This window comes from Canis aureus, chromosome 34 (genome assembly GCF_053574225.1).
Source record: "Canis aureus isolate CA01 chromosome 34, VMU_Caureus_v.1.0, whole genome shotgun sequence".
In the NCBI taxonomy this organism is placed as follows: Eukaryota; Metazoa; Chordata; class Mammalia; order Carnivora; family Canidae; genus Canis; species Canis aureus.
In genome coordinates this window covers 16,572,657-16,596,428 of record NC_135644.1, presented here as the reverse complement: position 1 = coordinate 16,596,428, position 23,772 = coordinate 16,572,657, and the positions used below count along the sequence as shown (strand labels likewise).

General features: G+C 36.5%; 1 protein-coding gene across 9 annotated transcripts in view; it reads right to left on the bottom strand.

Moving 5' to 3' along the window:
• The window catches only part of FASTKD1 (FAST kinase domains 1), a 54,697-nt gene that overhangs the window by 22,767 nt on the left and 8,158 nt on the right, over positions 1–23,772 (bottom strand). For 4 of the 9 annotated variants that reach the window (XR_013371530.1, XR_013371531.1, XM_077883097.1 and 1 more), the window contains exons 1-5: positions 23,633–23,771; positions 20,514–21,029; positions 18,690–18,758; positions 5,369–5,494; positions 3,006–3,404 (exon numbers count right to left, since the gene is read on the bottom strand). Coding sequence is in view for 7 of the 9 variants with exons in the window: in XM_077883097.1 (XP_077739223.1) it covers positions 3,006–3,404; positions 5,369–5,494; positions 18,690–18,758; positions 20,514–20,848 (929 nt within the window). In the remaining 2 variants the exon portion in view is untranslated. Of the gene's footprint in view, positions 1–3,005; positions 3,405–5,368; positions 5,495–18,689; positions 18,759–20,513; positions 21,030–23,380; positions 23,565–23,632; position 23,772 lie in introns of those variants that run through there. The other 5 variants (XM_077883100.1, XM_077883099.1, XM_077883098.1 and 2 more) reach the window with 4 other exon arrangements.

The following is a 23,772-nucleotide window of genomic DNA, read 5'->3' as shown; positions in this document are numbered from 1 at the left end:
AAGGAATTAAGTCTTCACTACAATCAAATCTTAAATTGTCTCTTAAAAAATATAGACAAATGTTTTTTAATTGATGTTCAAATAAGATAAAGTTCTAATATTTATAAAATACAATGATTTAGTGAAATTATTCAGTACTACAGAGTTAAAGAACTAAAAACTGACAGTCAAACAATATTCCAATTATCCTAAAATGATTAAGATCTAATCAGGAAGCCAATATATCTCCATATTAACAAACCTTATCTACTAAATACTTGCTGAAACACTATAAATTTACAAAGATGATCCATTTTGAAACCATCCAAAGTAGTACACTAATACAGGTATCTTATATAACTGTATCTTCTAGAATGATTTATTTATTTTTTTTTTTGATTTATTTTTTAAAAAGATTTTATTTGAGAAAGAGAGAGCACACAAGCAGGGGAAACAGCAGAGAGGGAGAAACAGGCTTCCTGCAGAGCAGGAGTTCGATCCCAGGACCCCAGGATCATGACCTCAGCCAAAGGCAGATGCTTAAATGGCCATCCAGGTGCCCCCTTAGAATAATTTAGAAGGCTAGCCCAAAACATGAAATCTGAAGGTAACAGGATAAATTAATTCTCTATTCATACTGGATATTTCTACACCATCCTTTTCATCAACCTTATCAAACATTTCAAACTCAGCTTCTGCTCAAAGCTTTTCCTAGCCATTTATGTTCACATTTTTCTCTCCTTTTCCTACTGTCTCTATCACTAATTTGAGTACTTATGCATAATGTATTCCAACGTCATGGTATTTAAACATTTTAATTATATATACATTTCTATCCTCCCAATTGGAATTTAAATTCCATAAAGGCAAGGACTCAGTGAAATTCAACTTTTGTACTGCTTTAGCACATGAGATTTCAGTAGTACTTGGTGACCAAAAAAAAACAAAAAACAAAAAAACAAAAAAACAAAACTCCAATAAAAGCTTTTTAAGTAATTATCTTGTCTCCAACTTATTATTTTTTAAGATTTTATTTATTCATGACAGACAGTGAGAGAGAGAGAGAAAGAGAGAGGCAGAGACACAGGCAGAGGGAGAAGCAGGCTCCATGCAGGGAGCCTGACATGGGACTCGATCCTGGGACTCCAGGATCACGCCCTGGGCTGAAGGCAGCGCTACACCGCTGAGCCACCCGAGCTGCCCTCTTGTTCCCATCTTGATAGTCTCTTAAAACATATCCTTAAGGGATCCCTGGGTAGCGCAGCGGTTTGGCGCCTGCCTTTGGCCCAGGGCGCGATCCTGGAGACCCGGGATCGAATCCCACATCAGGCTCCCGGTGCATGGAGCCTGCTTCTCCCTCTGCCTGTGTCTCTGCCTCTCTCTCTCTCTCTCTCTGTGACTATCATAAATAAATAAAAATTAAAAAAAAAAAAAAAAACATATCCTTAAATGTCTTCATATAATTCAAAGGACCCTTAAAAATAAAACTCTCCACGAATCTTTTGCTAACAGAGTAATGATGTAGATACCTCTATTATCCAATTCCTGGAACCCCTGCATAACTGAATCCACTATCATAATTATCTCTTTGCTCATACCTAGTAATCATGTATTAATTTAATCTTTTCCCAGAAGACACGAACAGATATTTCACCAAGGAAGACTACACATGGCCAACAGGCACATGACAAAATGCTCTGCACCACTTGCCATCAGGGAAATACAAATCAAAACCACAGTGAGATACCACGTCACACCAGTGAGAATGGCGAAAATTAACAAGACAGGAAACAATAAATGTTGGAGAGGATGTGGAGAAGGGGGAACCCTCTTACACTGTTGGTGGAAATGCAAGCTGGTTCAGCCACTCTGGAAAACAGTGTGGAGGTTCCTCAAGAAGTTAAAAATAGAACTACCCTAGACCCAGGAATTGCACTACTGGGTATTTACCCCAAAGATACAGATGCAGTGAAACGATGGAACACCTGCACCCCAATGTTCATAGCAGCAATGTCCACAGCAGCCAAACTGTGGAAGGAGCCACGATGACCTTCGATAGATGAATGGATGAAGAAGATGTGGTCTATGTACATAATGGAATATTACTCAGCTATCAGAAAAGTCGAATACCCACCATTTGCTTCGATGTGGGTGGAACTGGAGGGTATTATGCTGAGTGAAGTAAGTCAATCAGAGTAGGACAATCATCATATGGTTTCACTCATATGGGGAATATAAGAAATAGTGAAAGGGATTTTAAGGGAAAGGAGGGGAACTGAGTGGGAAAAATTAGAGAGGGAAACAAACCACAAGAGACTCCTAACTCTGGGAAATGAACAAAGGGTTGCAGAAGGGGAGGTGGGCAGGGGGTTGGGGTAACTGGGTGACGGGCACTGAGGAGGGCACTTGATGAGATGAGCACTGGGGGTTATATTGTATGTTGGCAAATCGAATTTAAGTAAAAACAAATGAAAAAAAAATTAATGTTTGGCCATATTTATATCCCAAACAGTTCTATCTATATCAATATCTGGAAAAACTGGAAATTTTTAAAAGATGAAATTCACTCCAACCTGACAAGAACACATTTACTAAAATACTTAAGAAATGCCTTTGATAACAAACTTGCGGACAACACAGGATAGAATGGTCCATTGTTAGGACTATTATAATTCTAAATATTCTATACCCTCTAACTGGGGGTGGGAAAGTCTTATATCTATGTGTAGAGTCAATCATATGGCCCAGCAGGAAGAGAGAATAAAAACACACACTTGGGTATTCTCCAGAGAAAATCCATCTGCCTCACCCTTTCTTGTGTTGGCCACCACCATGGAGTTATTGGCTTTTTCTGAGAATTTAACAGCAGACCAAGCATTTGAGATGTAAATGATAACAATCAGAGAAATAATCAAGGAGCAGACATAAGAGATTATTCTCTCCTCCAGGGCTACATGGGGTGATATTTGTGCCTTCCAGAAAATAAGAAAAGAATAAGAAAAGTAAAGCATTTTTAGCTAACTTACTGTTTCTTTTCTTCAGGTCCTGCCATGGGTCCCAATGCTACAAAAAGTTTTACAAAGCCATCAGGGTGATCAAACAGAGGAATCATTTCAGTTAGCCTCTTTTTAGCCATTTTAACAAATTCAAAACTATGAAACTGCAGAGAGTGGTACAGACTAAGTATTTTACTGATGCAGTCCAAATCAAGGTGGTTCATATTGCTTAAAAACACTTTATTGCACCTTTCTAATAGTGGGTAATAACTATATTTAATATTTCGAAGAAACTGTACTATTCTTCTTGCAACGTTAACCTGGGAAGAATCTATGGTATCAAAAAGATGTTCTGTTTTGTTCACTAACTGTTGTTGAAATCGTTGTGATGTTAAAGAAGATATGCTGACCATCAATACAGACAAGGATCTACAAAGGAAAAAGATGCAAAGATTTTCACATTATTTAAGAATAAAGAACAATTCTAAGACTAAATGATTAAATATGTAAAAGAACTAGTTAAAATATTATGGGCCTTATACCACAAAAATTTTCCCTAAATATTCTTACTGGACTTGAATGCAGATCTCCTAGTAATCAAATACCTTTAGACTAAAAAAAATTATAATAATATCTTTTATTAAGTATGTATAATATATCATTCTATAGATAACTGCCTTGAACAAAAAAATTAGAGTGACATTCATTCAGAAATCACTTTGGACCAATAGCCCATGAATGCAATATTAAAAGTCTCACTTCATATTTTTGGCAGTAGACTGCACTTTGTTACTCCTTTCTCTGTACATCTGTAACTTACTAATAAAAATCTTGGCAAACTATTTCTCATTAATAAATGACTTCATACTTTTTAATGTCTCATGCTAGTAATATATGACAGTACTGAACATAAGGTAGCATTAATATTTCTTCACTAAAAAAAAACTTTTAAGGAACATAAATCACTCTTCCAAGCATTGAGGGAGACATCAAAATTACAAGGGTGAGGTCCCTGCTTTCAAAAAACAGGTCTTACATAATACAAAAATCAGAAAACTACAAATACAAGAATGCACCCATAATGAATAAGGAATGCAAAATGGAAAAGACATATAACAAATGTTCATGGATGATAATTATAAAACATCTACAGAAAAGATGTAAAAATGTAAATATAAAACTATCACATCCATTAGGATAGAGACTGCATTTATTTTTGTTTCCAAATTTCTTCAATCTCTCCAATAAAATAAATATATTTTAAAAACCCAGTCGTACAATATTTTGATTTCTCTGCTCAAATATTTCATGTTAATATTAAGCAGGATTAATTAGTAACTTAACATTGCTATTTCATGTAACCATAAACCACCCTGAAATGTTTTTTTTTTTTTTTAGTTGTATGTATATTTTTAATTGCAGTTTAGAGTAGGGGAATGTCCGAAGATTTTATTAGATTCTCAAAGGGTCTATAATTTTTTAAAGTTAAAAAAATTTACACTGATCTTTATTATCTCTGCTTTTCCAAGGTACTTTGCCGTTATGTATGTAAAAATATATATAACATAGAATTTACCATTTTAAACATTTTTAAGTGTACAGTTCAGTGGCATTAAGTATATTCACATTATTGTGCAAAGGTCATCACTATCCACCTGCAAATCTTTCCCATCCTCTCAAACTAAAACTTCTTACCCATTTAAACATTTAACCCTCAATTCTTCACCCCATCAGCCCCTAGCAATAACCATTCTACTTTCTGTTTTCATGAATTTGACTACTCTGGGAAGTCATTTAAGTGGAATCATACAGTATTTGTCCTTTTGTGTTTAGTTTATTTCACTTGGCATAATGTCATCTATGTTGTAGCATGTGTCAGAATTGCCTTCTATTTTAATGCTGAATAATATCCCATTGTAGGCATATACCACATTTTGATTGTCCATTCATCTTTCAATGGACATTTAGGTTATTTCTACCTTTTTACTCTTATGACTAATGCTGCTATGAACACTGATGTCTGGTACAGACTGAAATGTGTCCCCGCTAAACTCCATATATTAAAGTCCTAGTCTTCAATATGACTGTATTTGGAGATGGGGTATTTAAGAAGGTAATTAAAGTTAAATAAGGTCATTGGGGGCAGGAAACTTACTACCTTGCAAGTAAAGTAAAATCTCAAATATTCCACAGATCTCAACAACGTCATGTTCTACTTTATATACTTTCTAATTCCCACAGCAACATTGCGAAGTAGATTCCATAGTACTATTTTATAGATAAGGACACTGAAGTTTCAAGAGATTAAAGCTACATAGGAAGTGGCAAATCTAAGTGTGTGTGCATCCAAAGCCCAGAATCTCTCTATCATATATTTACCTAAATACATTTACCTTAAATCGTCTATGGTTTCCAGGTTCCTATGTACAATATCAGCTATTTTTCCCATTAATGGACTGTAATATAAAAGTTGATTTGCTAGGCAAGAGGAAAATTTTGACAGCACATTAATATCAAACCTATTAAAGGAAATATACAAAGGAGATTATTATTATTTACTTTCACTTAAAACACAATAAACAGTTATAAAATAAAAAGCAATAAAAATATTAATACACTGCTAATATATTACTAATTTTTTTTAAATATTTTATTTATTTATTCATGAGAGAGAGAGAGAGAGAGAGAGGCAGAGACACAGGCAGAGAGAGAAGCAGGCTCCATGCAGGGAGCCCGACGTGGGACTTGATCCCCGGTCTTCAGGATCACAGCCCGGGCTGAAGATGGCACTAAACCGCTGAGCCACCAGGACTGCCCATATTACTGACTTAAAAGGAATGTCTCTAAAATGTTGATTTTTTTATTGTTATAAAAGTAACTTATGCTATCAATTATAAAGTCAGATGCTACTAAGATTTTTTAAAGGGAAAAATCACTTGAAATTATTTAAATCATTTATCAGTTTTTTGAGGTGACAGATAAATTTCAACAGAAGGTTATACATTAACAAAACAATCAACTACTACAACTAGTCTGTGAAAAACTCCAGAATTTTTCTGTAGGAAAAACGATCCCATTTCTTCAACAAGTAAATGACAAGACAAAGAGAGGGAAGGAGAATTGTCATAGATTTTAAGACTCTTGGGGTGAGGAATTGCATGAAATCTGTTGATTACTTTCTCTGAATTCACTAAGACAAGCAAAAGGAAGTTATGCACAGCACAGTAAGTTAATGGCAAAAAACTGCAAACAACCTAAATATCTATCAAAAGTACATTGGATAGGGGTGCCTGCGTGGATCACTCAGTTAAGCATCTGCCTTTGATTCTGGTCATGATCTCTGGGTCATATGCTGTTTTAATGAACATTTTTAAAAATTTGAGCTATTGTCAACAATGACCAAATTTAACCCAAAAGCCCAGTAGTTTGGACTGCTCACAAAAGAAATATGATTATTCTCCTTATTTTCAATAAAAGATAGTTAAAGAGAATGCAAAAAATGGAAAAGATGAAAAGACAGATGGGTTGAGGTCATGAGACTTGTGAAATCACAACTTAGTAAATGAATGTAGACTTTCTCAGCCCATAGAACTTGTTGATCCTGTTTAATTTAATCCAGCCCATATAACAAAGGCCCACAGAGCTTGCCCACATATAACTAAAATTTTAAGAATTTAACATGGTTTATGGTTTAATCAGTATCCTAAAAGGGCATAAGATGGGATAATAATTACCAGTGATGAGTCTGCTCCTGTCTACAGATAAATATCCTGTGGCTTCTTCTGTATGTTAAGTCAATCCTTTCCTTTCTTACCCTAGGTTTCTACTTGGTTTAGGAGAGCTGTTCTGTGTTTTTTTGGCAGGGGGCGGAGGGGAGGCACTTGTCACTGCATTTAGCATTATACTCTCTAGCTCCATCCATGTTGTTACAAGTGGTAAGATCTCATTATTTTTTTTATAACTGCATAATATTCCATTGCATAAATTTACTATATCTTCTTTAGCCATTCATCTGTTGATGGACACTTGGCTACTTCCATAGTTTGGCTATTATTAAATAATGCTGCTATAAATATCAGAGTGCACATATCCCTTTGAATTAATGTTTTTGTATTCTGGGGGTTAATACCCAGTGGTGCCATTACTGGATCACAGAGTGGTTCTATTTTTAACTTTTTGAGGAACCTTCATACTGTTTTCCACAGTGGCTGCACCAGTTTACATTTCCACCAACAGCGCAAGAGGGTTCCTTTTCCTGCACATCCTCACCAACATTTATTGTTTTTTGTGTTGTTGATTTCAGCCATTTCAACAGGTAGTTTTCATTGCATTCATTGTAGTTTTACTTGCATTTCCCTGATGATTTCCATGTGTCTGTTGGCCATCTGGATGTCTTCTTTGGAGAAATGTCTGTTCATGTCTTCTACCCATTTTTAATTAGATTATTTGTTTTGGAGTGTTCAGTTATTTCAATTTTTATCTATGTTGGATACTAACCCTTTATCGGAAAGGTCATTTAAAAATATCTTCTCCCATTCAGTAAGTTGCCTTTTAGTTTTGTTGATTGTTTCCTTTGCTATGCAGAAGCTTTTTATTCTGATGTAGTCCCAAATAGTTTATTTTTGCTTTGATATCCCTTGCCTCAGGAGCTGTATCTAGAAAAATGTTGCTACAGGTAATGTCAGATAAAGTACTGCCTGTGCTCCTTCAAAGATTTATATGGTTTCAGGTCTCACGTTTTGGTCTTTAATCCATTTTGAGTTTACTTTGGTATATGGTGAAAGAAAAAGAAAGTGGTCCAATTTCATTCTTTTGCATTTAAAACTCCACTTGTTGAAGAAACTGTCTTTTGCCCATTTGATATTCATTCCTCCTTCCTCAAAGATTAATTGACCATATAATTGGTGGGTTTATTTTTGGGTTTTCTGTTCTATTCCATTGACCTAAGCATCTAGTTTTATGCCAGTACCACAGTTTTAATTGCCATTGCTTTATAATATAACTTGAAATCTGAAATCGGGATAACTCCAGTTTTGTTTTCCTTTTTCAAGATTGCTTTAGCTATCAGAGGTCTTTTGTAGGTCCATACAAATTTTAGGATTGTTTGTTCCAGTTCTGTGAAAAATGCTGTTGGTTTTGATAGGAATTGCATGAAATCTGTTGATTACTTTAGGTAGAATAGACATTTTAATAATATTCATTCTTCCAACCCACAAGCATGGAATGTGTTTCTTTCCATCATCTTGAATTTCCTTCATCAGTGTTTTGTAGTTTTCTCAGAGTACAAGTCTTTCACCTCTTTTATTTTTATTCCTTGATATTTTATTGGTTTTGGTGCAATTGTAAATGGGATTTTTTTTAAGATTTTATTTATTTATTCATGAGAGACAGAGAGGCAGAGACACAAGCAGAGGAGAAGCAGGTTCCCCATGGGGAGCCCGATATGGGAACCAATCCCAGGACTCTGGGACCAATACCTGAACCAAAGGCAGACACTCAACCACCGAGCCACCCAGGTGCAAATGGGGTTGTTTTCTTAATTTTACTTGCAAGTGCTTTATTATTCGTGTATAGGAAGGCAATAGGTTTCTGCACATTGATTTTGTATCCTGCAACTTTATTTGATTCATTGATCAGTTCTAGTAGTTTTTTGGTGGAGTCTTTAAGGTTTTCTATACATAGTATCATGTTATCTGCAAATTCTGAGAGTTTGCCTTGTTCCTTACAATTTGCATGTCTTTTATTTCTTTATGTTGTCTAATTGCTGTGTCTCAAACTTCTAGTACTATGTTGAGTAAAAGCAGTATTGTCTTATTCATGACCTTAAGGGCAAAGGTCTGTTTTTCACCACTAAGTATGATGTGGACTGCGGGTTTTTGATATAAGGTCTTTGTTATGTTAGACTATGTTCCCTCTAGGCCTAATTTGCAGAGGGTTTTTATCATGACTGGATGTTGTACTTTGTCAAATGCTTTTTCTGCCTTTAATGAAATGATTATTTGGCTTTTATCCTTTCTTTTATTTATTTATTTTTTATAGTGATATCCTTTCTTTTATTGATGTGATGTATCACACTGATTATTTTGTGAATATTAAATCACCCTTGCATCCCAGGAATAAATTCCACTTGATCGTGATGTATGATTTTTTTAATGTATTGTTGAATTTGGTATGCAAATATTTCACTGAGAATTTCCGCATCTATACACATGAGAGATATTGGCCTGTGGTTCTTTTTTTGTGGGGTCTTTATCTGATTTGGTATCAAAGCAATATTGGCCTAAGAGAATGAATTTGGAAGTTTTCCTTCCTCTTCTATTTTTTTGGAAGAGTTTGAGAAAAATAGGTATTAATTCTTCTTTAAATGTTTGGTAGAATCCACCTATGAAGCCATTTGGTCCTGGACTCTGATTTTTAGGAGTTTTTTGATTACTGATTCAGTTTCATTTCTGGTAATCAGTCTGTTCAAATTTTCTATTCCCTCCTGCTTTAGTTTTGGTAGGCTATATGTTTCTAAGAATTTATCCACGTCTTCTAAGTTGTCTAATTGGTTGGCGTGTAGGTTTTCATAATCTCGTTAAAATTGTTTCTATTTCTGTGGTGTTGGTTGTTCTTTTAAAGATTTTATTTATTTTAGAGAGAGTATGAGCAGGGCAGGGGAGAAGGAGAGAAAGAATCCTAAACAGACTCCCTACTAAGTGTGGAGTCTGATGCAGGGCTCAATCCCAGAACCTCAGATTATGACCTGAGCCAAAATCAAGAGTAGAACATTTAAGAGATTGAGCCACCCAGGAGCCCCCTGTGCTATTGGTTATTTTTTCTCTTTCATTAGTAATTTTGTTTATCTAGGTTCTCTCCCTCTCTCTCTGATAAGTCTGAGTAGAGGTTTATTAATTTTGTTGATCTTTTCAAAGAACCAGCTCCTGGTTTCATTGGTATGTTCTATTGCATATTTTTAGTTTCTATATCATTTATTTCTACTCTAATCTTCATTATTTCCTTCCTTTTGTTCCATTTACGTTTTGTTTGTTCTTTTTAGAGCTCCTTCAGGTGTAAGGTTAGGTTGTTTATCTGAGATTTTTCTTATTTCTTGATGTAGCCTTGTATTACTATAAACTTCCCTCTTAGAATCACTTTTGCTGCACCTCAAAGATTTTGGCAACTTGGTTTTTTTTAATTTTCATTTGTTTACATGTGATTTTTGATTTCTTGTTTGACTTCTTGGTTCACCCATTCATTATTTAGTATCATGTTATTTAACCTCCATGACTTTGTTCTCTTTGTGTTCCATGGTTTTTATTTTATTTTTTATTAAAGTATAATTGGCATATAACATTACATTAGTTTCAGGTATGCAAAATGATGAATTGATATTTATATAGACTGTGAAATGATTACCCCAGTAAGTCTAGTTTCCTCCTGTCACCATATAAAGCTACATAATATGTAACATAATATCGACTATGGTCATGATGCTGTTACATTACAACCCCAACTTAAATTTATTTTGTGACTGGAAGTTCATATCTCCTGCCCACCTTCTCCCATTTTGCCTATCCTCCAATTCCCCTCCCCTCTGGCAACCACCAATCTATTCTCTACATTTATGTTTTGTTGTTTGCTCATTTGTTTTTAGAGTCCCATATATAAATGATATCATGTATTTGTCTTTGTCTGATTTATTTCACTCGGCCTAATATCTACAAGGTCTATCCATGTGTTTACAAATAGCAAGATTTCATTCTTTTGGCGGGCTAATATTCATATATATATATATTTCTCCCACATCTTCTTTATCCATTCATCCATCAGTGGACACTTTGGCTGTTTCCATGTCTTAAATATTGTAAATAATGCTGCAATGAACATAAAGGTGCATATATCCTTTGATTGGTATTATTATTTTCTCTGGATAAACACCCAGAAGTGGACTCCTTGGATCATATGGTGGTTCTATTTTTATTATGGAAGCTCCATGTTTTCCATAACAGTGTACTAATTTACATTCCCACTAACAGTGCAAGAGGGTTCCCTTTTCCCCAAATCCTCACCAACACTTGCTACTTCTTGTCCTTTTGATAATTGCCCTTCTGACAGTAGTGAGATGATAACTCATAGTGGTTTTGATTTGCATTTCTGATTATTAGTGATGTTGAGCATGTTTTCATGTCCCATTGGCCATCTGTATGTCTTCTTTGGAAAAATATTTATTCAAGTCCCCTACTCATATTTTAATCAGATTGTTCTTGTTGTTATTTAGCTGTAGGTGTTCTCTATATATTTTGGATTATTAACCTCTATTCAGATACATGATTTGCAAACATCTTCTCCCATTCAGTAGGTTGCTTTTATTTTGGTGATGATTTTCTTCACTGTTCAAAATGTTTTTAGTTTAATGTAGTCTCCTTGGTTTACTTTGTTTTTGTTGCCATTGATTGCCCTTGGAGTCAGATCCAAAGAAAATATCACTACAAGTAATTTCAAGTTTAGTGCCTATGTTTTCTTTTAGGAGTTTTATGCCTTCTGGTCTTATGTTCAGTGGTTTACTCCACTTGAGTGGAGTTTACTTTTGTGTATGGTGTAAGATAGTGGTCCAGTTTCATTCTTTTGCATGTGGCTAATTCAGTTTTCCCAGCACTATTTACTGAAGAGACTGTTCTTTCCCTATTGTATATTCTTGCCACCTTTGTCATAAATTAATTGACCATATGTTTACAAGTTTATTTGTGGGCTTTCTACACTGCTCCATTGATCTGTGTTTTTTTGTTTTGTTTTGTTTTTTAAGAAATTCTTTTTCTTTTTAAAGATTTTATTTACTTATTCGAGAGAGAGACAGAGACACAGGCAGAGGGAGAAGCAGGCTCCATGCAGGGAGCCCGATGTAGGACTCAATCCTGGGACTCTGGGATCATCTCCTGAGCCAAAGGCAGACACTCAACTGCTGAGCCATTCAGGCGTCCCTCTGTGTTTGTTTTTAATGCCAATAACATACTGTTCTAATTACTATAGCCTTCTAATATGCTTTGAAATTAGGGAGCTTGATGCTTTCTCTGTTCTCGAGACTGTGTTGGCTATTAGAGACTTTTTGTGGTGCCATACAAGTATTAGGATTGTTCTATTTCTGTGAAAAACCCCACTGGAATTTTGATAGAGTTGCACTGAATCTATAGGTTGCTTTGGGTAATATGGACATTTTAATAATATAAATTCTTCCAATCCATGGCCATGAATATTTTTCAATTTGTTTGTGTCCTCTTTGATTTCTTTCACCAATGTCTTAGTTTTCAGTGTCTTTCACTTCATTGTTTAAATTTGTTCCTAGATATTTAATTCTTTTCAAAGCAATTATAAATGGGACTGTCCTCTTACTATGGGATTGTCCTATTCCTTCTAATTGTTTATTCTTAGTGTATAAAAGCACAACAGATTTTTAATATATTGACTTTGTATCCTGTAATTTCACTGAATTAGTTTATTAGTTCTCACAGGTTTTTGGTGGAGTCTTTAGGGTTTTCTATATATAAAAATCATGTCATCTGCAAATGGTGAGTTTTACTTCTTTACTTCTTCCTTTTCATTTTGGATGTCTTTTATTTCTTCTTTGCCTAATTGCTCTGGCTAGGACTGTATTTTTTTAAGATTTTATTTATTCACTTATTTGAGAGAAATTGAGAAGAAGGGAGGGAGAAAGAGAGAGAGAGCATATACACATGAGTTCACAAGACTGGATAGCAATCAAGGGAGAGGAAGAAGCAGGCTCCCCACTAAGCAGGGAGCCCAATTCAGGGCTCAATCCCAGGACACTACAATCATAGACCTAAGCCAAACACAGACACTTAACTGACTGAGGCACCCAGGTGCTGCATAGGACTTTTAACACTATACTGAAAAAAAGTGGTAAGAGTGGGCATCTTTGTCTTACTCATCACCTTGAGGAAAAATTTTCAACTTTCCACCACTGAATACAATCTTAGCTGTGGGTATGTCATTTATGGACTTTATTATGATGAGGGACACTCTATACTTACTTTGTTGACAGTTTTTTTTTATCATAAATGGATGTTGAATTCCATCAAATGTTTTTTCTGCATCTATTAAGATTATGATATAATTTTTATCCTCCATTTTGTTAACGTGCTGTATCACATTAATTTGTGGATGTTGAACCATCCTTGCATCTTTGGAATAAATCCCCTTGACAATGGTATATGATCTTTTTAATGTATTATTGAATTTGGCTTGCTAATTTTTTAAGGATTTTTATATCTATGTTCATCAGATATACGGACTTGTAATTTTCTTTTTCTATGGTGTCCTTGTCTGCTTTTGGTTTCAGACTAATGCTAGCCTCTAAAATGAGTTTGGAAGTGTTCTCTCCTCTTCCATTTTTTGGGAGAGTTTGAGAAAAATAGGTATTAAGTCTTAAAAGAAGACTTTAATAAAATTCACCACTGAAAGCTGCTGTCTGTTCCTGGACTTTTGTTTGTTGGGAGTTTTTTAAATTACTGATTCAATCTCCTTGCTAGTAATTGGTCTATTGAGACCTTCTATTTTTTCATGATCAGGCTTGGAAGACTGTCTATTTTTAGGAATTTATCCATTTCTTCTAAGTTGTCCAATTTGTTGGTATATAATTGTCCACCACAGCCAAGATCTTATTAGCTTTTGTATCATTTTGTTATCAGGTATGATGTTCCCTCATTCATTTCTGATTTCATTTTTTAAAAAGATTTTATTTATTTATTCATGAGAGACACAGAAAGAGGCAGATATAGCCAGAGGGAGAAGTAGGCTCCCTATGGAGAGCCTGTGTAGAACTCAGTCCCAAGACCATGGAATCACGGGCTGAGCCAAAGGCAGACACTCAACCACTGAGCCACCTGGGTGGTTCCGATTTCATTTATTCAAGATCTCTTTCTTAGTAAATAGCTAAAAGTTTATCAATTTTGTTTATTTTTTTCAAAGAACCAGCTTAATTTCATTGATCTTTTCTTTTTTTAATATTTTATTTATTTGAGACAGAAAGTACAAGCAGGCAGGGAGGGACAGGAGGAGAGGGAGAAACAGTCCCTACTGAATAGGGAGCCCAATGAGGGGCTCGAGCCCCAAGATGACTTGCCCCGAAGGCAGATGCTTAACCAACTGAACCAACAAGCCACACCTCATTGATCTTTTCTATTATCTCCTTAGTCTCGTTTTCTTTTTTTAATTTGAGAAAGAGAGAAAGTACAAGTGGGGAGGAGGGGCAGAAGAGGAGAGAGAGGGAAAGAATCTCAAGCAGATTCCGTGTTGAGAACAGAGCCCAACTTAGGGGCTCAAATTCACCACCCTCAAATCACAACCTGAGCTAAAATCAAGAATTGGACACTTAACCAACTGATCTACCCAGGTGATCCTCTTTAGTCTCTTTGTCATTTACTTTTTCTCTGACCTTTGTTATGGCCTTCTTTCTACTAATTTTGGGCTTCCATTTGCTCTTTGCTTTCTAGTTCCTTTAGAAATAAAGTTAGATTATTTATTTCAGATTTTACTTATTTCTTGAAGTAGATCTGTATCACTATGAACTTCCCTGTTAAAACTGCTTTTGCTGCATCCCACAGATTTTGGAAAGCTATATTTTCATTTATCTGAGGAAAATTTGATTTTTTTTACTTTTTCTTCAATTTCTTAATTGGCCCATTGGTTGTCTGGTGGTATGTTGTTAAATCTCCACATATTTGTAATTTTTCCAACTTTTTGTGATTAATTTATACTGTCGTACCATTGCAGTCTGAAAAGATGCTTGATAGGGTTTCAATCTTCTAAAATTTCTTGAGACTTGTTCTCCCCAAACTGGTAGTCACTACAGCTGTCATCGGCTCTCCATCTGAGCCACCACCCTGCTGTGCAGCCTCCAGATACCAAAAACAAGCATACTGAGGCCACAAGAGTCAGAAGTTGGCATTAGTCCATTTATATTTAAAATAATTATAGATGGGTATGTACTCATGGTCATTTTAACTGTTTCCTGGCTGTTTTGTTGTTCTTCTCTGCTGATTTTCCCTCTTGCTCTCTTCCCTTATGATTTAATGCCTTTCTGTGGTGTTAGGATTCCAGTTTCATGATCCTTTGTATATCTACCATATGTTTTTGCTTTGTGATTTCCATTTGGCTTACATATATCAGCCTATATATAGATATACCAGTCTATTTTAAGTTGATAGGAATTTAAGTCTGAATACATTCTAAAACTCTACATTTTTACTCCCCTTACCACATTTTATGTTTTTGATGTCACATTTCTTATCTTTTTATTTAGTATATCCCTTAACTGTTATCATTATACTTAATTTTACTACTTTTGCCTTCTAACCTTCACAGTCCACTACTCTTTATATTTACCTTTAGCAGAGAGATTTTTACTTTATATGTTTTCTTGTTACCAATTGGCCTTTCTTTTCAGCGTAAAGAAGTACCTTTCATGTATCTTTTAACTCTAGTAGTGGTAAACCTGTTCAGTTTTTGCTTGTCTAGAAAACTTCCTCTCCTTCAATTCTGAACGATAATCTTCTCAGGTAGGGTATTCTTGGTTGGAAGTGTTTTGCTTTTGGCACTTTGAATATATCATGCCACTCCCTTCTGGCCTGCAAAGTTTACATTGAAAAATCTGGGAAGAGTCTTAGGGGGTTACCTTGTACATAAAAAGTTGTTTTTCTCTTGCTGCTTTTAAGACTCTCTTTTTAACTTTTGATGTTTTAATTATAATGTGTCTTGATATAAATTTCTGGGTTCATCTTATTTGGAACTCTCTGGGATTCCTAGATCTAAATATCTGTTTCCTTCCCCAGATTAGTGCAATTTTTAGATATTATTTCTTCAAATAAGTGTTCTGTTCCTTTTTCTCTCTCTTCTCCTTCTGGAACATCTATTAGGAGAACACTGTTCCACTTAATGTAGTCCCATAGCCCTCATACAGTATCTTTACTTTTTTTTTTTTTTTTTTTTTCTTGCTGCACTGTTTGAGTGAGTTCCACTTTACCCTGGTTCCAGTCACTAGTTCTTCTGGTTCACCTAGTCTGCTGCTGAACCTCTGCAGTGTGTCTTTCAGTTCAGTTATTATATTCTTCAGTTCCAAGTCTTCTGTTTGTACTTTCTTATGTTTTCCATCTCTTTGTTGAAGTTTTATGTCCATCCATTCTTCTCCTGAGATCTCTGTTTCATTATGGTTTTTTCAGGGGTTTTATCTTCTCTCATTTAAAATATAGCCCATTGTTTTCTCACTTTTCTTTGACTTTCAATGTCTGTTCTTATACATTAGGCAACATAGCTATCTTTTCAATCTTGAAGGAATCACAGGAAGACCAGGGTACTTCAGTCTGCTATCTGTGTGGTGCTTTGGGCATATCTGCCTGTCAAGAAGTCTCTGATTGGTCCAGTCCCATGGGTCTCAGAAACACAAAACTCCCTGGACACCAGAGGCAGGTGTTCAAAGGGCGTTCCCTCTGTGGACTGCCATATATGCCAGATTTGGCAGGGCCAAGGAGGAGTACCAGGCCGAGGCAAAGCTGCCTACCAGCTTTAGCAGTGTGGGGCTGTGGGGGATACTGGGTAAGGGCAAGCTGGCCCAATGGTTTGGTGGGGCAGAGCCACAGAAGTACACAAAAGCAGGGTAAACAACTTTTACAAGGTAGGAGACCACTAAAATGGTACCTGCCAGTGTTGGTATGAGCAAGGTAGAAGAGTACAAAAATGGTGCCCACCAGTGCCTCTGGCAACAAGAGTTCCAATGGACCCTGTCCCTCTGGCAGGCACTTTAAGCTTACCCTGTAAATCCCCTTCACATATGGCTTAGGCACTTCCAAACTGCTACTTTTGTGCTGGGTTCCAAGACAAGTAAGCCTGCATGTGAACATTTTAAGAGCAGAGTCCCAGGTTCCTACAACACTTGGGTCTCCTTGATGCAAGCCCCAGTAGTTTTGTTTGTTTATTTGTTTTAAAGATTTTATTTATTTATTCATGAGAGACACACAGAGAAAGAGAGGCAGAGACACAGGCAGAGGGAGAAGCAGGCTCCATGCAGGGAGCCCAAGGTAGACTCGATCCTGGGACTCCAGGATCACGCCCTGAGCCAAAGGCAGACACTCAACTTCTGAGCCACCCAGCCATCCCATCTCCAGTAGTTTCCAAAGCCACACATTTATGAGCTCATTTCTCTGGTACAGGTCCCAAGAGCTGGGGTTCTTGATGTGGGGCTCAACCTCCTCACTCCTCAGGGATAGGCTTTATATTTGTTAGATCCCTCCCTTTGTGGGTCACTGAGTCAGGAGTGCGGACCTCAAGAGCATGTCTCTGCCTCTCCCACCTATCTCCAGGTGGCCTTGCCATGATATCTTGTGGAGTTGTTTTTCAGCTAGTCCTCGGGTCTTTTTTCAGAGACAGTTGTTTTATAGGTAGCTGTATATTTGGTGTGTCTTTGGTAGAATGAGTAGGGTCTTCCTATGTTTCCATCTTGAACCGCCTTTCTGTTCTGTGGTTTTCAAATGTTCCTTTCTTTTTCCCACTTTGATTTTCCCTTTCTTCACTAACATTTGTTTTACCCCATTAATAATGGATGTAGGCTATGCTGGGACAGCCTTTTTAACATAGGGATCTATGTTAAAAAGTTCGAAATTTTCAGAAATAGCTAAAGATTTTCCAAAATAAGGTCTGTTGCTATCTCCCCTTTTTTATAAGTGGAGTTTCTCATATTCTTATATAGTATGAATAATATAGTTTTGTATAGAATAGACTTCTTATAAGAACATGCTGAACAAATTTTACATTTTTTAGATGATTACTGACTATGCCAACATACTGCAAATATAGTTGTGTACAGGAAAGAGATGTGAATTAATCCTGTTCACAGCAGCATACCTGAAAACTTCTAAGTCACATATGATTATATTCATTGCCTCTCCATAAAAAAGTGATGAACAACTACTTACAAATGCTGCTAAACAATGTTAAAAAGTTTTCCTTTCTAATAAACTGGTGTCTTCTTTTCTCCCCTATCATTCAGAGAATCTTTTTCTTTCTTTTTTTAATTTATTAAGTGAACTTTACCCCCAATATAGGCTCAAACTCGTAACTCCAAGATCAAGAATCTCATGCTCCACCAATTGAGTCAGCCAAGCACCTTGAATCTTTTCTTTCTGAAGTACAATCCTCCAGAAAAGAAGATTCAAAGAGCCAAATAGGGATGCCTGGGTGGCTCAGTTGTTGAGCATCTGCCTTTGGGTCAGGGCGTGATACCAGGTCCAGGGATGGAGTCCCACATCAGGCTCCCTGTGAGGAGCCTGCTTCTTCTCCCTCTGCCTATGTCTCTGCCTCTCTCTCTCTCTCTGTGTCTCTCATGAATAAATAAAATGTTTTCAAAAAAAAAAACAAAAAGCCAAATAGCTGTTACTGCACCTTAGTTATATTTTAATTAATTATATATGTGGAAAAGCACACTGTTCCCACTGTTAATTTAAAGAGCAAATATTAGAGTTTTCTTTCTCTCTTAGGGAAAATATAAATTCCTCATTATTTTCCTTTACACAATCAAAAAACCCTCAACCCAAATGAGTTTACATTTTTTTTCAGTGAAGCTTAATTAGGTAGGCAGCAGCTCCCCATTCTTTCTCTACAAGATTTCACTGAGCTAACTTTGAATAAGATAACTGTGCTCTTAAATGATGAACCCAGAGTACTTGCCTTTCTAGTCTTCTCCATGATTCTATAACTAGTGCTTCAACCAGAAGGTCATGGGCCTCAGGAGCACACCTCAAGAAAACCAAGAGAAAATAATCTGTCATACATGAATGCTTTTAAATTACTAAAAACAATTATGCAAGTAAGAGTTATATTGCAAAAGTGAACCTCAAATTATTGTACTCTTACACAGACCTTATCTCTGGTCTATTCCCATTTCAGTATTTTGTTTTCTTGATACAATATAAAAACATCAACATTTTATTCCATGTCTCTCTCATTCTTTTATCTGTTCAATGCCTTCCACTGAACAATGAAAATGTTCAATGATACATGTTATGCTAAAAGTACACATAACGTAGGTTACTTTGCTCTGATTACAAAAATATTTTTATAGGAGAGAGTTTGTAAAATACAGAAAAACTTAAATAGGATACTAAAAATGATTTACAGGTCTGTACTCATAAATTGCCACCATCATTAATTTGGAGCATATCATTCGAGTTATCTTTTCTACACACATATGAAATACACATATTTCTTTTACATGCTTATATCCTACCCTTTTCAGTAAGTTAACATTATATTTTGGACATTTGCCCATGACACTATACATTGTTCACAACAATTTTTAAACATTGTATATTATTCCATTATGTGAATATAATATCACTTAAACACTCACCTACTTTTAGAATTTTAGTTTTTCAGCATTATAAATAACGTTGGGCTGAATATCAATGTACAATAACCTTTATATGTATCTCAGATTATTTTCTTTGGATAAATCTTAGAAGCAACCTTTTTTAGATCCAAGGGTATTTTTATAGTTTTTGATACATTCTGTACCACCAGAGCATATAAGAGTCCCACTTCTAGTATATCTTCATTAACAATGAATACTTTCTATATAACTAAACCACATAGACTATATTTTGTAGGTATAAAAATCTCTTTTAACCAATCTTAGTATCTTTATAATGTTAAGACTCTAGTTGTCTCCTAAAAATCAAAGACTTTCAGGTTGAGTCATGAAGCAAAATTGAACTACATGCTGCTTTTAAAACTTGAAAACAAAATTATATTTTACTCTTAAAATCCTTTCAGTATTAAAATATTACTTAGGAGGGAAACATAGAAATATAGTTTTTAGACAAATCCTCACCAAATAGCATTTCTCCATCTGCCTAAACAGACATGAGTCTTGTGAGGTGTTTAACCCAATGTTTTGTGGTTAAATAAATTTGGAAACTGCTTGCTTAGCTATCCATTATATACATTAACATATAAGGGCTGTGAAGAGTCCTGCAAAAAAGACTTGTTTAATTTTGTCTTATTCATCATTTTCCAAGTTAACATGAACACTGAGGAAGTAAATCTATACCGATATAGGAGTTGGATAATCATGTGAGAAAACTGCTATTTTTCCATGAATGAGACTAAGAAATAGATTACAACTTCTGTGTGTTACTTTTCTCTTATATGTCTGCTAAATACTTTCTTTAGACAATCCAGTTTTTCTGAAGGCTGGATTCCCTTGCAAACCATGAAAAATATCTTTGCTTTTTTAATGTTTTCCCAGCTCTACTGAATTATGATTAAACAAAATTGTATATAATTGTATATATTCAGGTTACACAACAGGACATTTGATATACATATACATTGTTACCATAAAGACTATCCTCTAACCATCTTAAAAGTATTAAATGATCAGGAATACTGTTTACAGAAAAAGAGTTTTCCATTTTAAAGAGATTTTTAGAAAATTAAAATATAAAAATAAACTACAATGATGTCTATAAAATCTAAAAGTATATTACTTACTGCTGTATGAAGTACAACACATTCACCAGGGTATCATCATCCATGAATTCTATTTGACTTGTAGCTAAATTATGAAGAGTAAGAAAGTGGGGATAGTCTCTGATACAGTCAACATTTTTTAAAAAGCTGGTCCTTTGCTGTTGAAACTGCCAAAGTATATTAAATGCACATTCCACTTGCTTTTCTGAAAATGTGGCTTTGTTTTTCTTAATAAGATCAAATACTTGCTCTTCATCTGTACACTTAATCATCTGGCTAATTAGTGGTTTACAACTGCAGGTTCGAAATTGAAACACTCTCCAGGAGCATGGATAAATGGCTCTTAGGCGAAGCATATTTACAAGTAATGAGTCTAAAAGAAAGGTAATTTTTCATTCACATCACAAATTTTCTTAGCTAAAGAAAACCATTTGCAACTAGTAGTCAGATGCAATATGCTGGAAAACAGGTAACTTTTTCCTTCACGTATTTTGCTTCCATTATGGTAACTCCAAATCCCATTCCAACATGCAGCTTCTGTAAAAAGATTGGTTTAACATGGTTATGCTAATATTATTAATACCAAATCAGATTCAAAATTCAAATTAGGGCAGCCTGGATGGCTCAGTGGTTTGGTGCCTGCCTTCAGCCCAGAGCGTGATCCCAAGGTCCCAGGATCGAGTCCCACATCAGGCTCCCTGCATGGAGTCTGCTTCTCCCTCTGCCTGTGTCTTTGCCTCTGTCTCTGTGTCTCTCGTGAATAGATAAATAAAATCTTAAAAAAAAATTTTGTTTCAGATTAAAGTAACAAGTTTTTTTCTGCATTAACTTCAGACCTTGTTCTTAGTCTGAAGCAAACAGCAGAACTTGGTCCAAAACTAAGTGTCCAGGAAAAGGGACTTCTTTCTGCACTCCATTAAAAAAATTTTTTAGGGACACCTGGGTGGCTCAGTGGTTGAACATCTTCTGCCTTTGGCTCAGAGCGTGATCCTGGAGTTCCGGGATCGAGTCCCACATTGAGCTCCCTACATGGAGCCTGCTTCTCCCTCTGCCTATGTCTCTGCCTCTCTGTGTGTGTGTCTTTCATGAATAAATAAATAAAATCTTTTAAAAAAATAAAAATGTAAAAATAAATAAAATAAAATAAAAAATGTTTGTTAAATTTTACACATATACAAATACATATATTCAAATTCGACCATAAAAGCAGAAGGGAAAAAAAAAATCCTAAACTCAGAACCATCATTTTAAACAAAAGAGTCAAACTGTTTGCAATAAATAAATATATCATCTTAACATTTTTACAAGAAACAGTCATAATTCAGAGCCATAGTTTCTTTTTTTTTCCTCAGGATGGTGGGATCCAGTCCAGCATGGGGCTCACCCAGTCTGCTGGAGATTCTTTTCCCTCTCCCTCTCTCCCCCTCTGCTCCTCCTTCCATTTGTGTGCATGCTCTCTCTCAAATAAATAAAATATTTTTTAAAAAAATTGTTTTCAGAAAGGTAGTTTCTAATATATCTACTTTCGAGATAATTTCTTGTTTCTTCCGGTACTCTAAAAGAATTCAAATGATTTGGTCACTACTGACCTTTGGTCAGTTTAAACCAATAAGCAAGACGATTAAAGCACCAATCAGGAAATATAAAGAAATCAAGAAATGTATCAAGACATGGTGAAGCAATTTAAGAACCAAAGATAATTATGAAAAAGGAGACTTTATTTTAAAACTATATTATAGGGCAGCCCGGGTGGCCCAGCGGTTTAGCGCTGCCTTCGGCCCAGGGCGTGACCCTGGAGACCCGGGGTCGAGTCCCACGTCGGGCTCCCGGCACGGAGCCTGCTTCTCCCTCTGCCTGTGTCTCTCTGCCTCTCTCTCTCTCTCTCTGTGTGTGTCTCTCATGAATAAATAAATAAATAATCTTAAAAAAAAACACATATTATAAATGTTTATATTTCTAATTGAGAAACAACAGAAAAGCTGCGACTAAAATCACAATACCTAACATTTCTGCGACATTTCACAAAGGACTTTTAAAATAGATCATCTCATTAAATTCTCTCAACTAACCTATCAGGCAGATATTGCCATTTGCATTTTACAGATAAGAAAAGCTATTTTCAAAAAGGACTAAAAAAGGGCAGCCCGGGTGGCTCGGATGGCTCAGCAGTTTAGCGCCGCCTTCAGCCCAGGGCGTGATCCTGGAGACCCAGGATCGAGTCCCACGTCGGGCTCCCTGCGTGGAGCCTGCTTCTCCCTCTGCCTGTGTCTCTGCCTCTCTCTCTCTCTCTGTGTGTCTCTCATGAATAAATAAATAAAATCTTTATTAAAAAAAAAGGTCTAAAAAAAACTACCTTAGTACTTGTGAACTGAGACAAGCACTCAGTTATTTCTATTCTTTCAACTTGAACACCTCCTTACATCAGCAAAACCAACACTAAAAGATTGCCTCAGGCTCTATGGTTATGCTGAGCTGTTTACAAGGAAAGAAAAGCAAAACGAGACAGTATTGGTACTTTGTGGCAATCAGCACAGTGCAGACGGCGTCCTGACCCCGGCCGACCTGGGTCTCACACACACAAACCCTGTCTGCAGCGAGGGTATCAAGGTTCCTCTGTCTACGATAGAAAACAGGAGCCGCTCACGGGCTGGGAGACCAAGGTGTTAGGTCTCCAGCTAGGTCCCAGACAAACGGCCTTTGGAAAGTCACTTGACCAAAGGAGGGCCCTTGGGGCTGAGTGCTGGGTGCACGGTGGCACCGGATGTGAACCACGAGCATCCCCCACGCTGGGCGCACAGCCGCCCTGGACGAACCAAAGCGGCCGCCCTCGTCCCGCTCACCGCGGGCTCAGCCCGGCCCGCCCCCGAGCACCCGGGAAAATCCAATACCCGGGAGGCGGCCTCCGTTCTCGGCCAAACCCTGCACCTCGGGGCCGGAAACGTGCTGGGCGGAAGACGACCTGCCGCCCCTCCTCGGCCCTGGCTTGCAGGTGACACTCTCCCCTCAACGACCTCCAGCTCTTCTGGAGGATGCCGGGGAAGGCTGGTTAAGATGGCTCTTTCTGGTCCCCAACAAGGGACAGAACCCCCCATCCCCCCCCCCCAGCTCATAGCTTGCAGCCTTTCCTCCAGAGACATCACCTCTCCGATGAAGATCCAGTCCCCAAAGCAGGTTTAAAAAAAAAAAAAAAAAAAAAATGCCTGGACTGCACAGCGTGCTCAGCTTAAGGCACGTACTACACGCCCCAGAGGACGTAGCGGCGAGGCCAACGGAATGGACG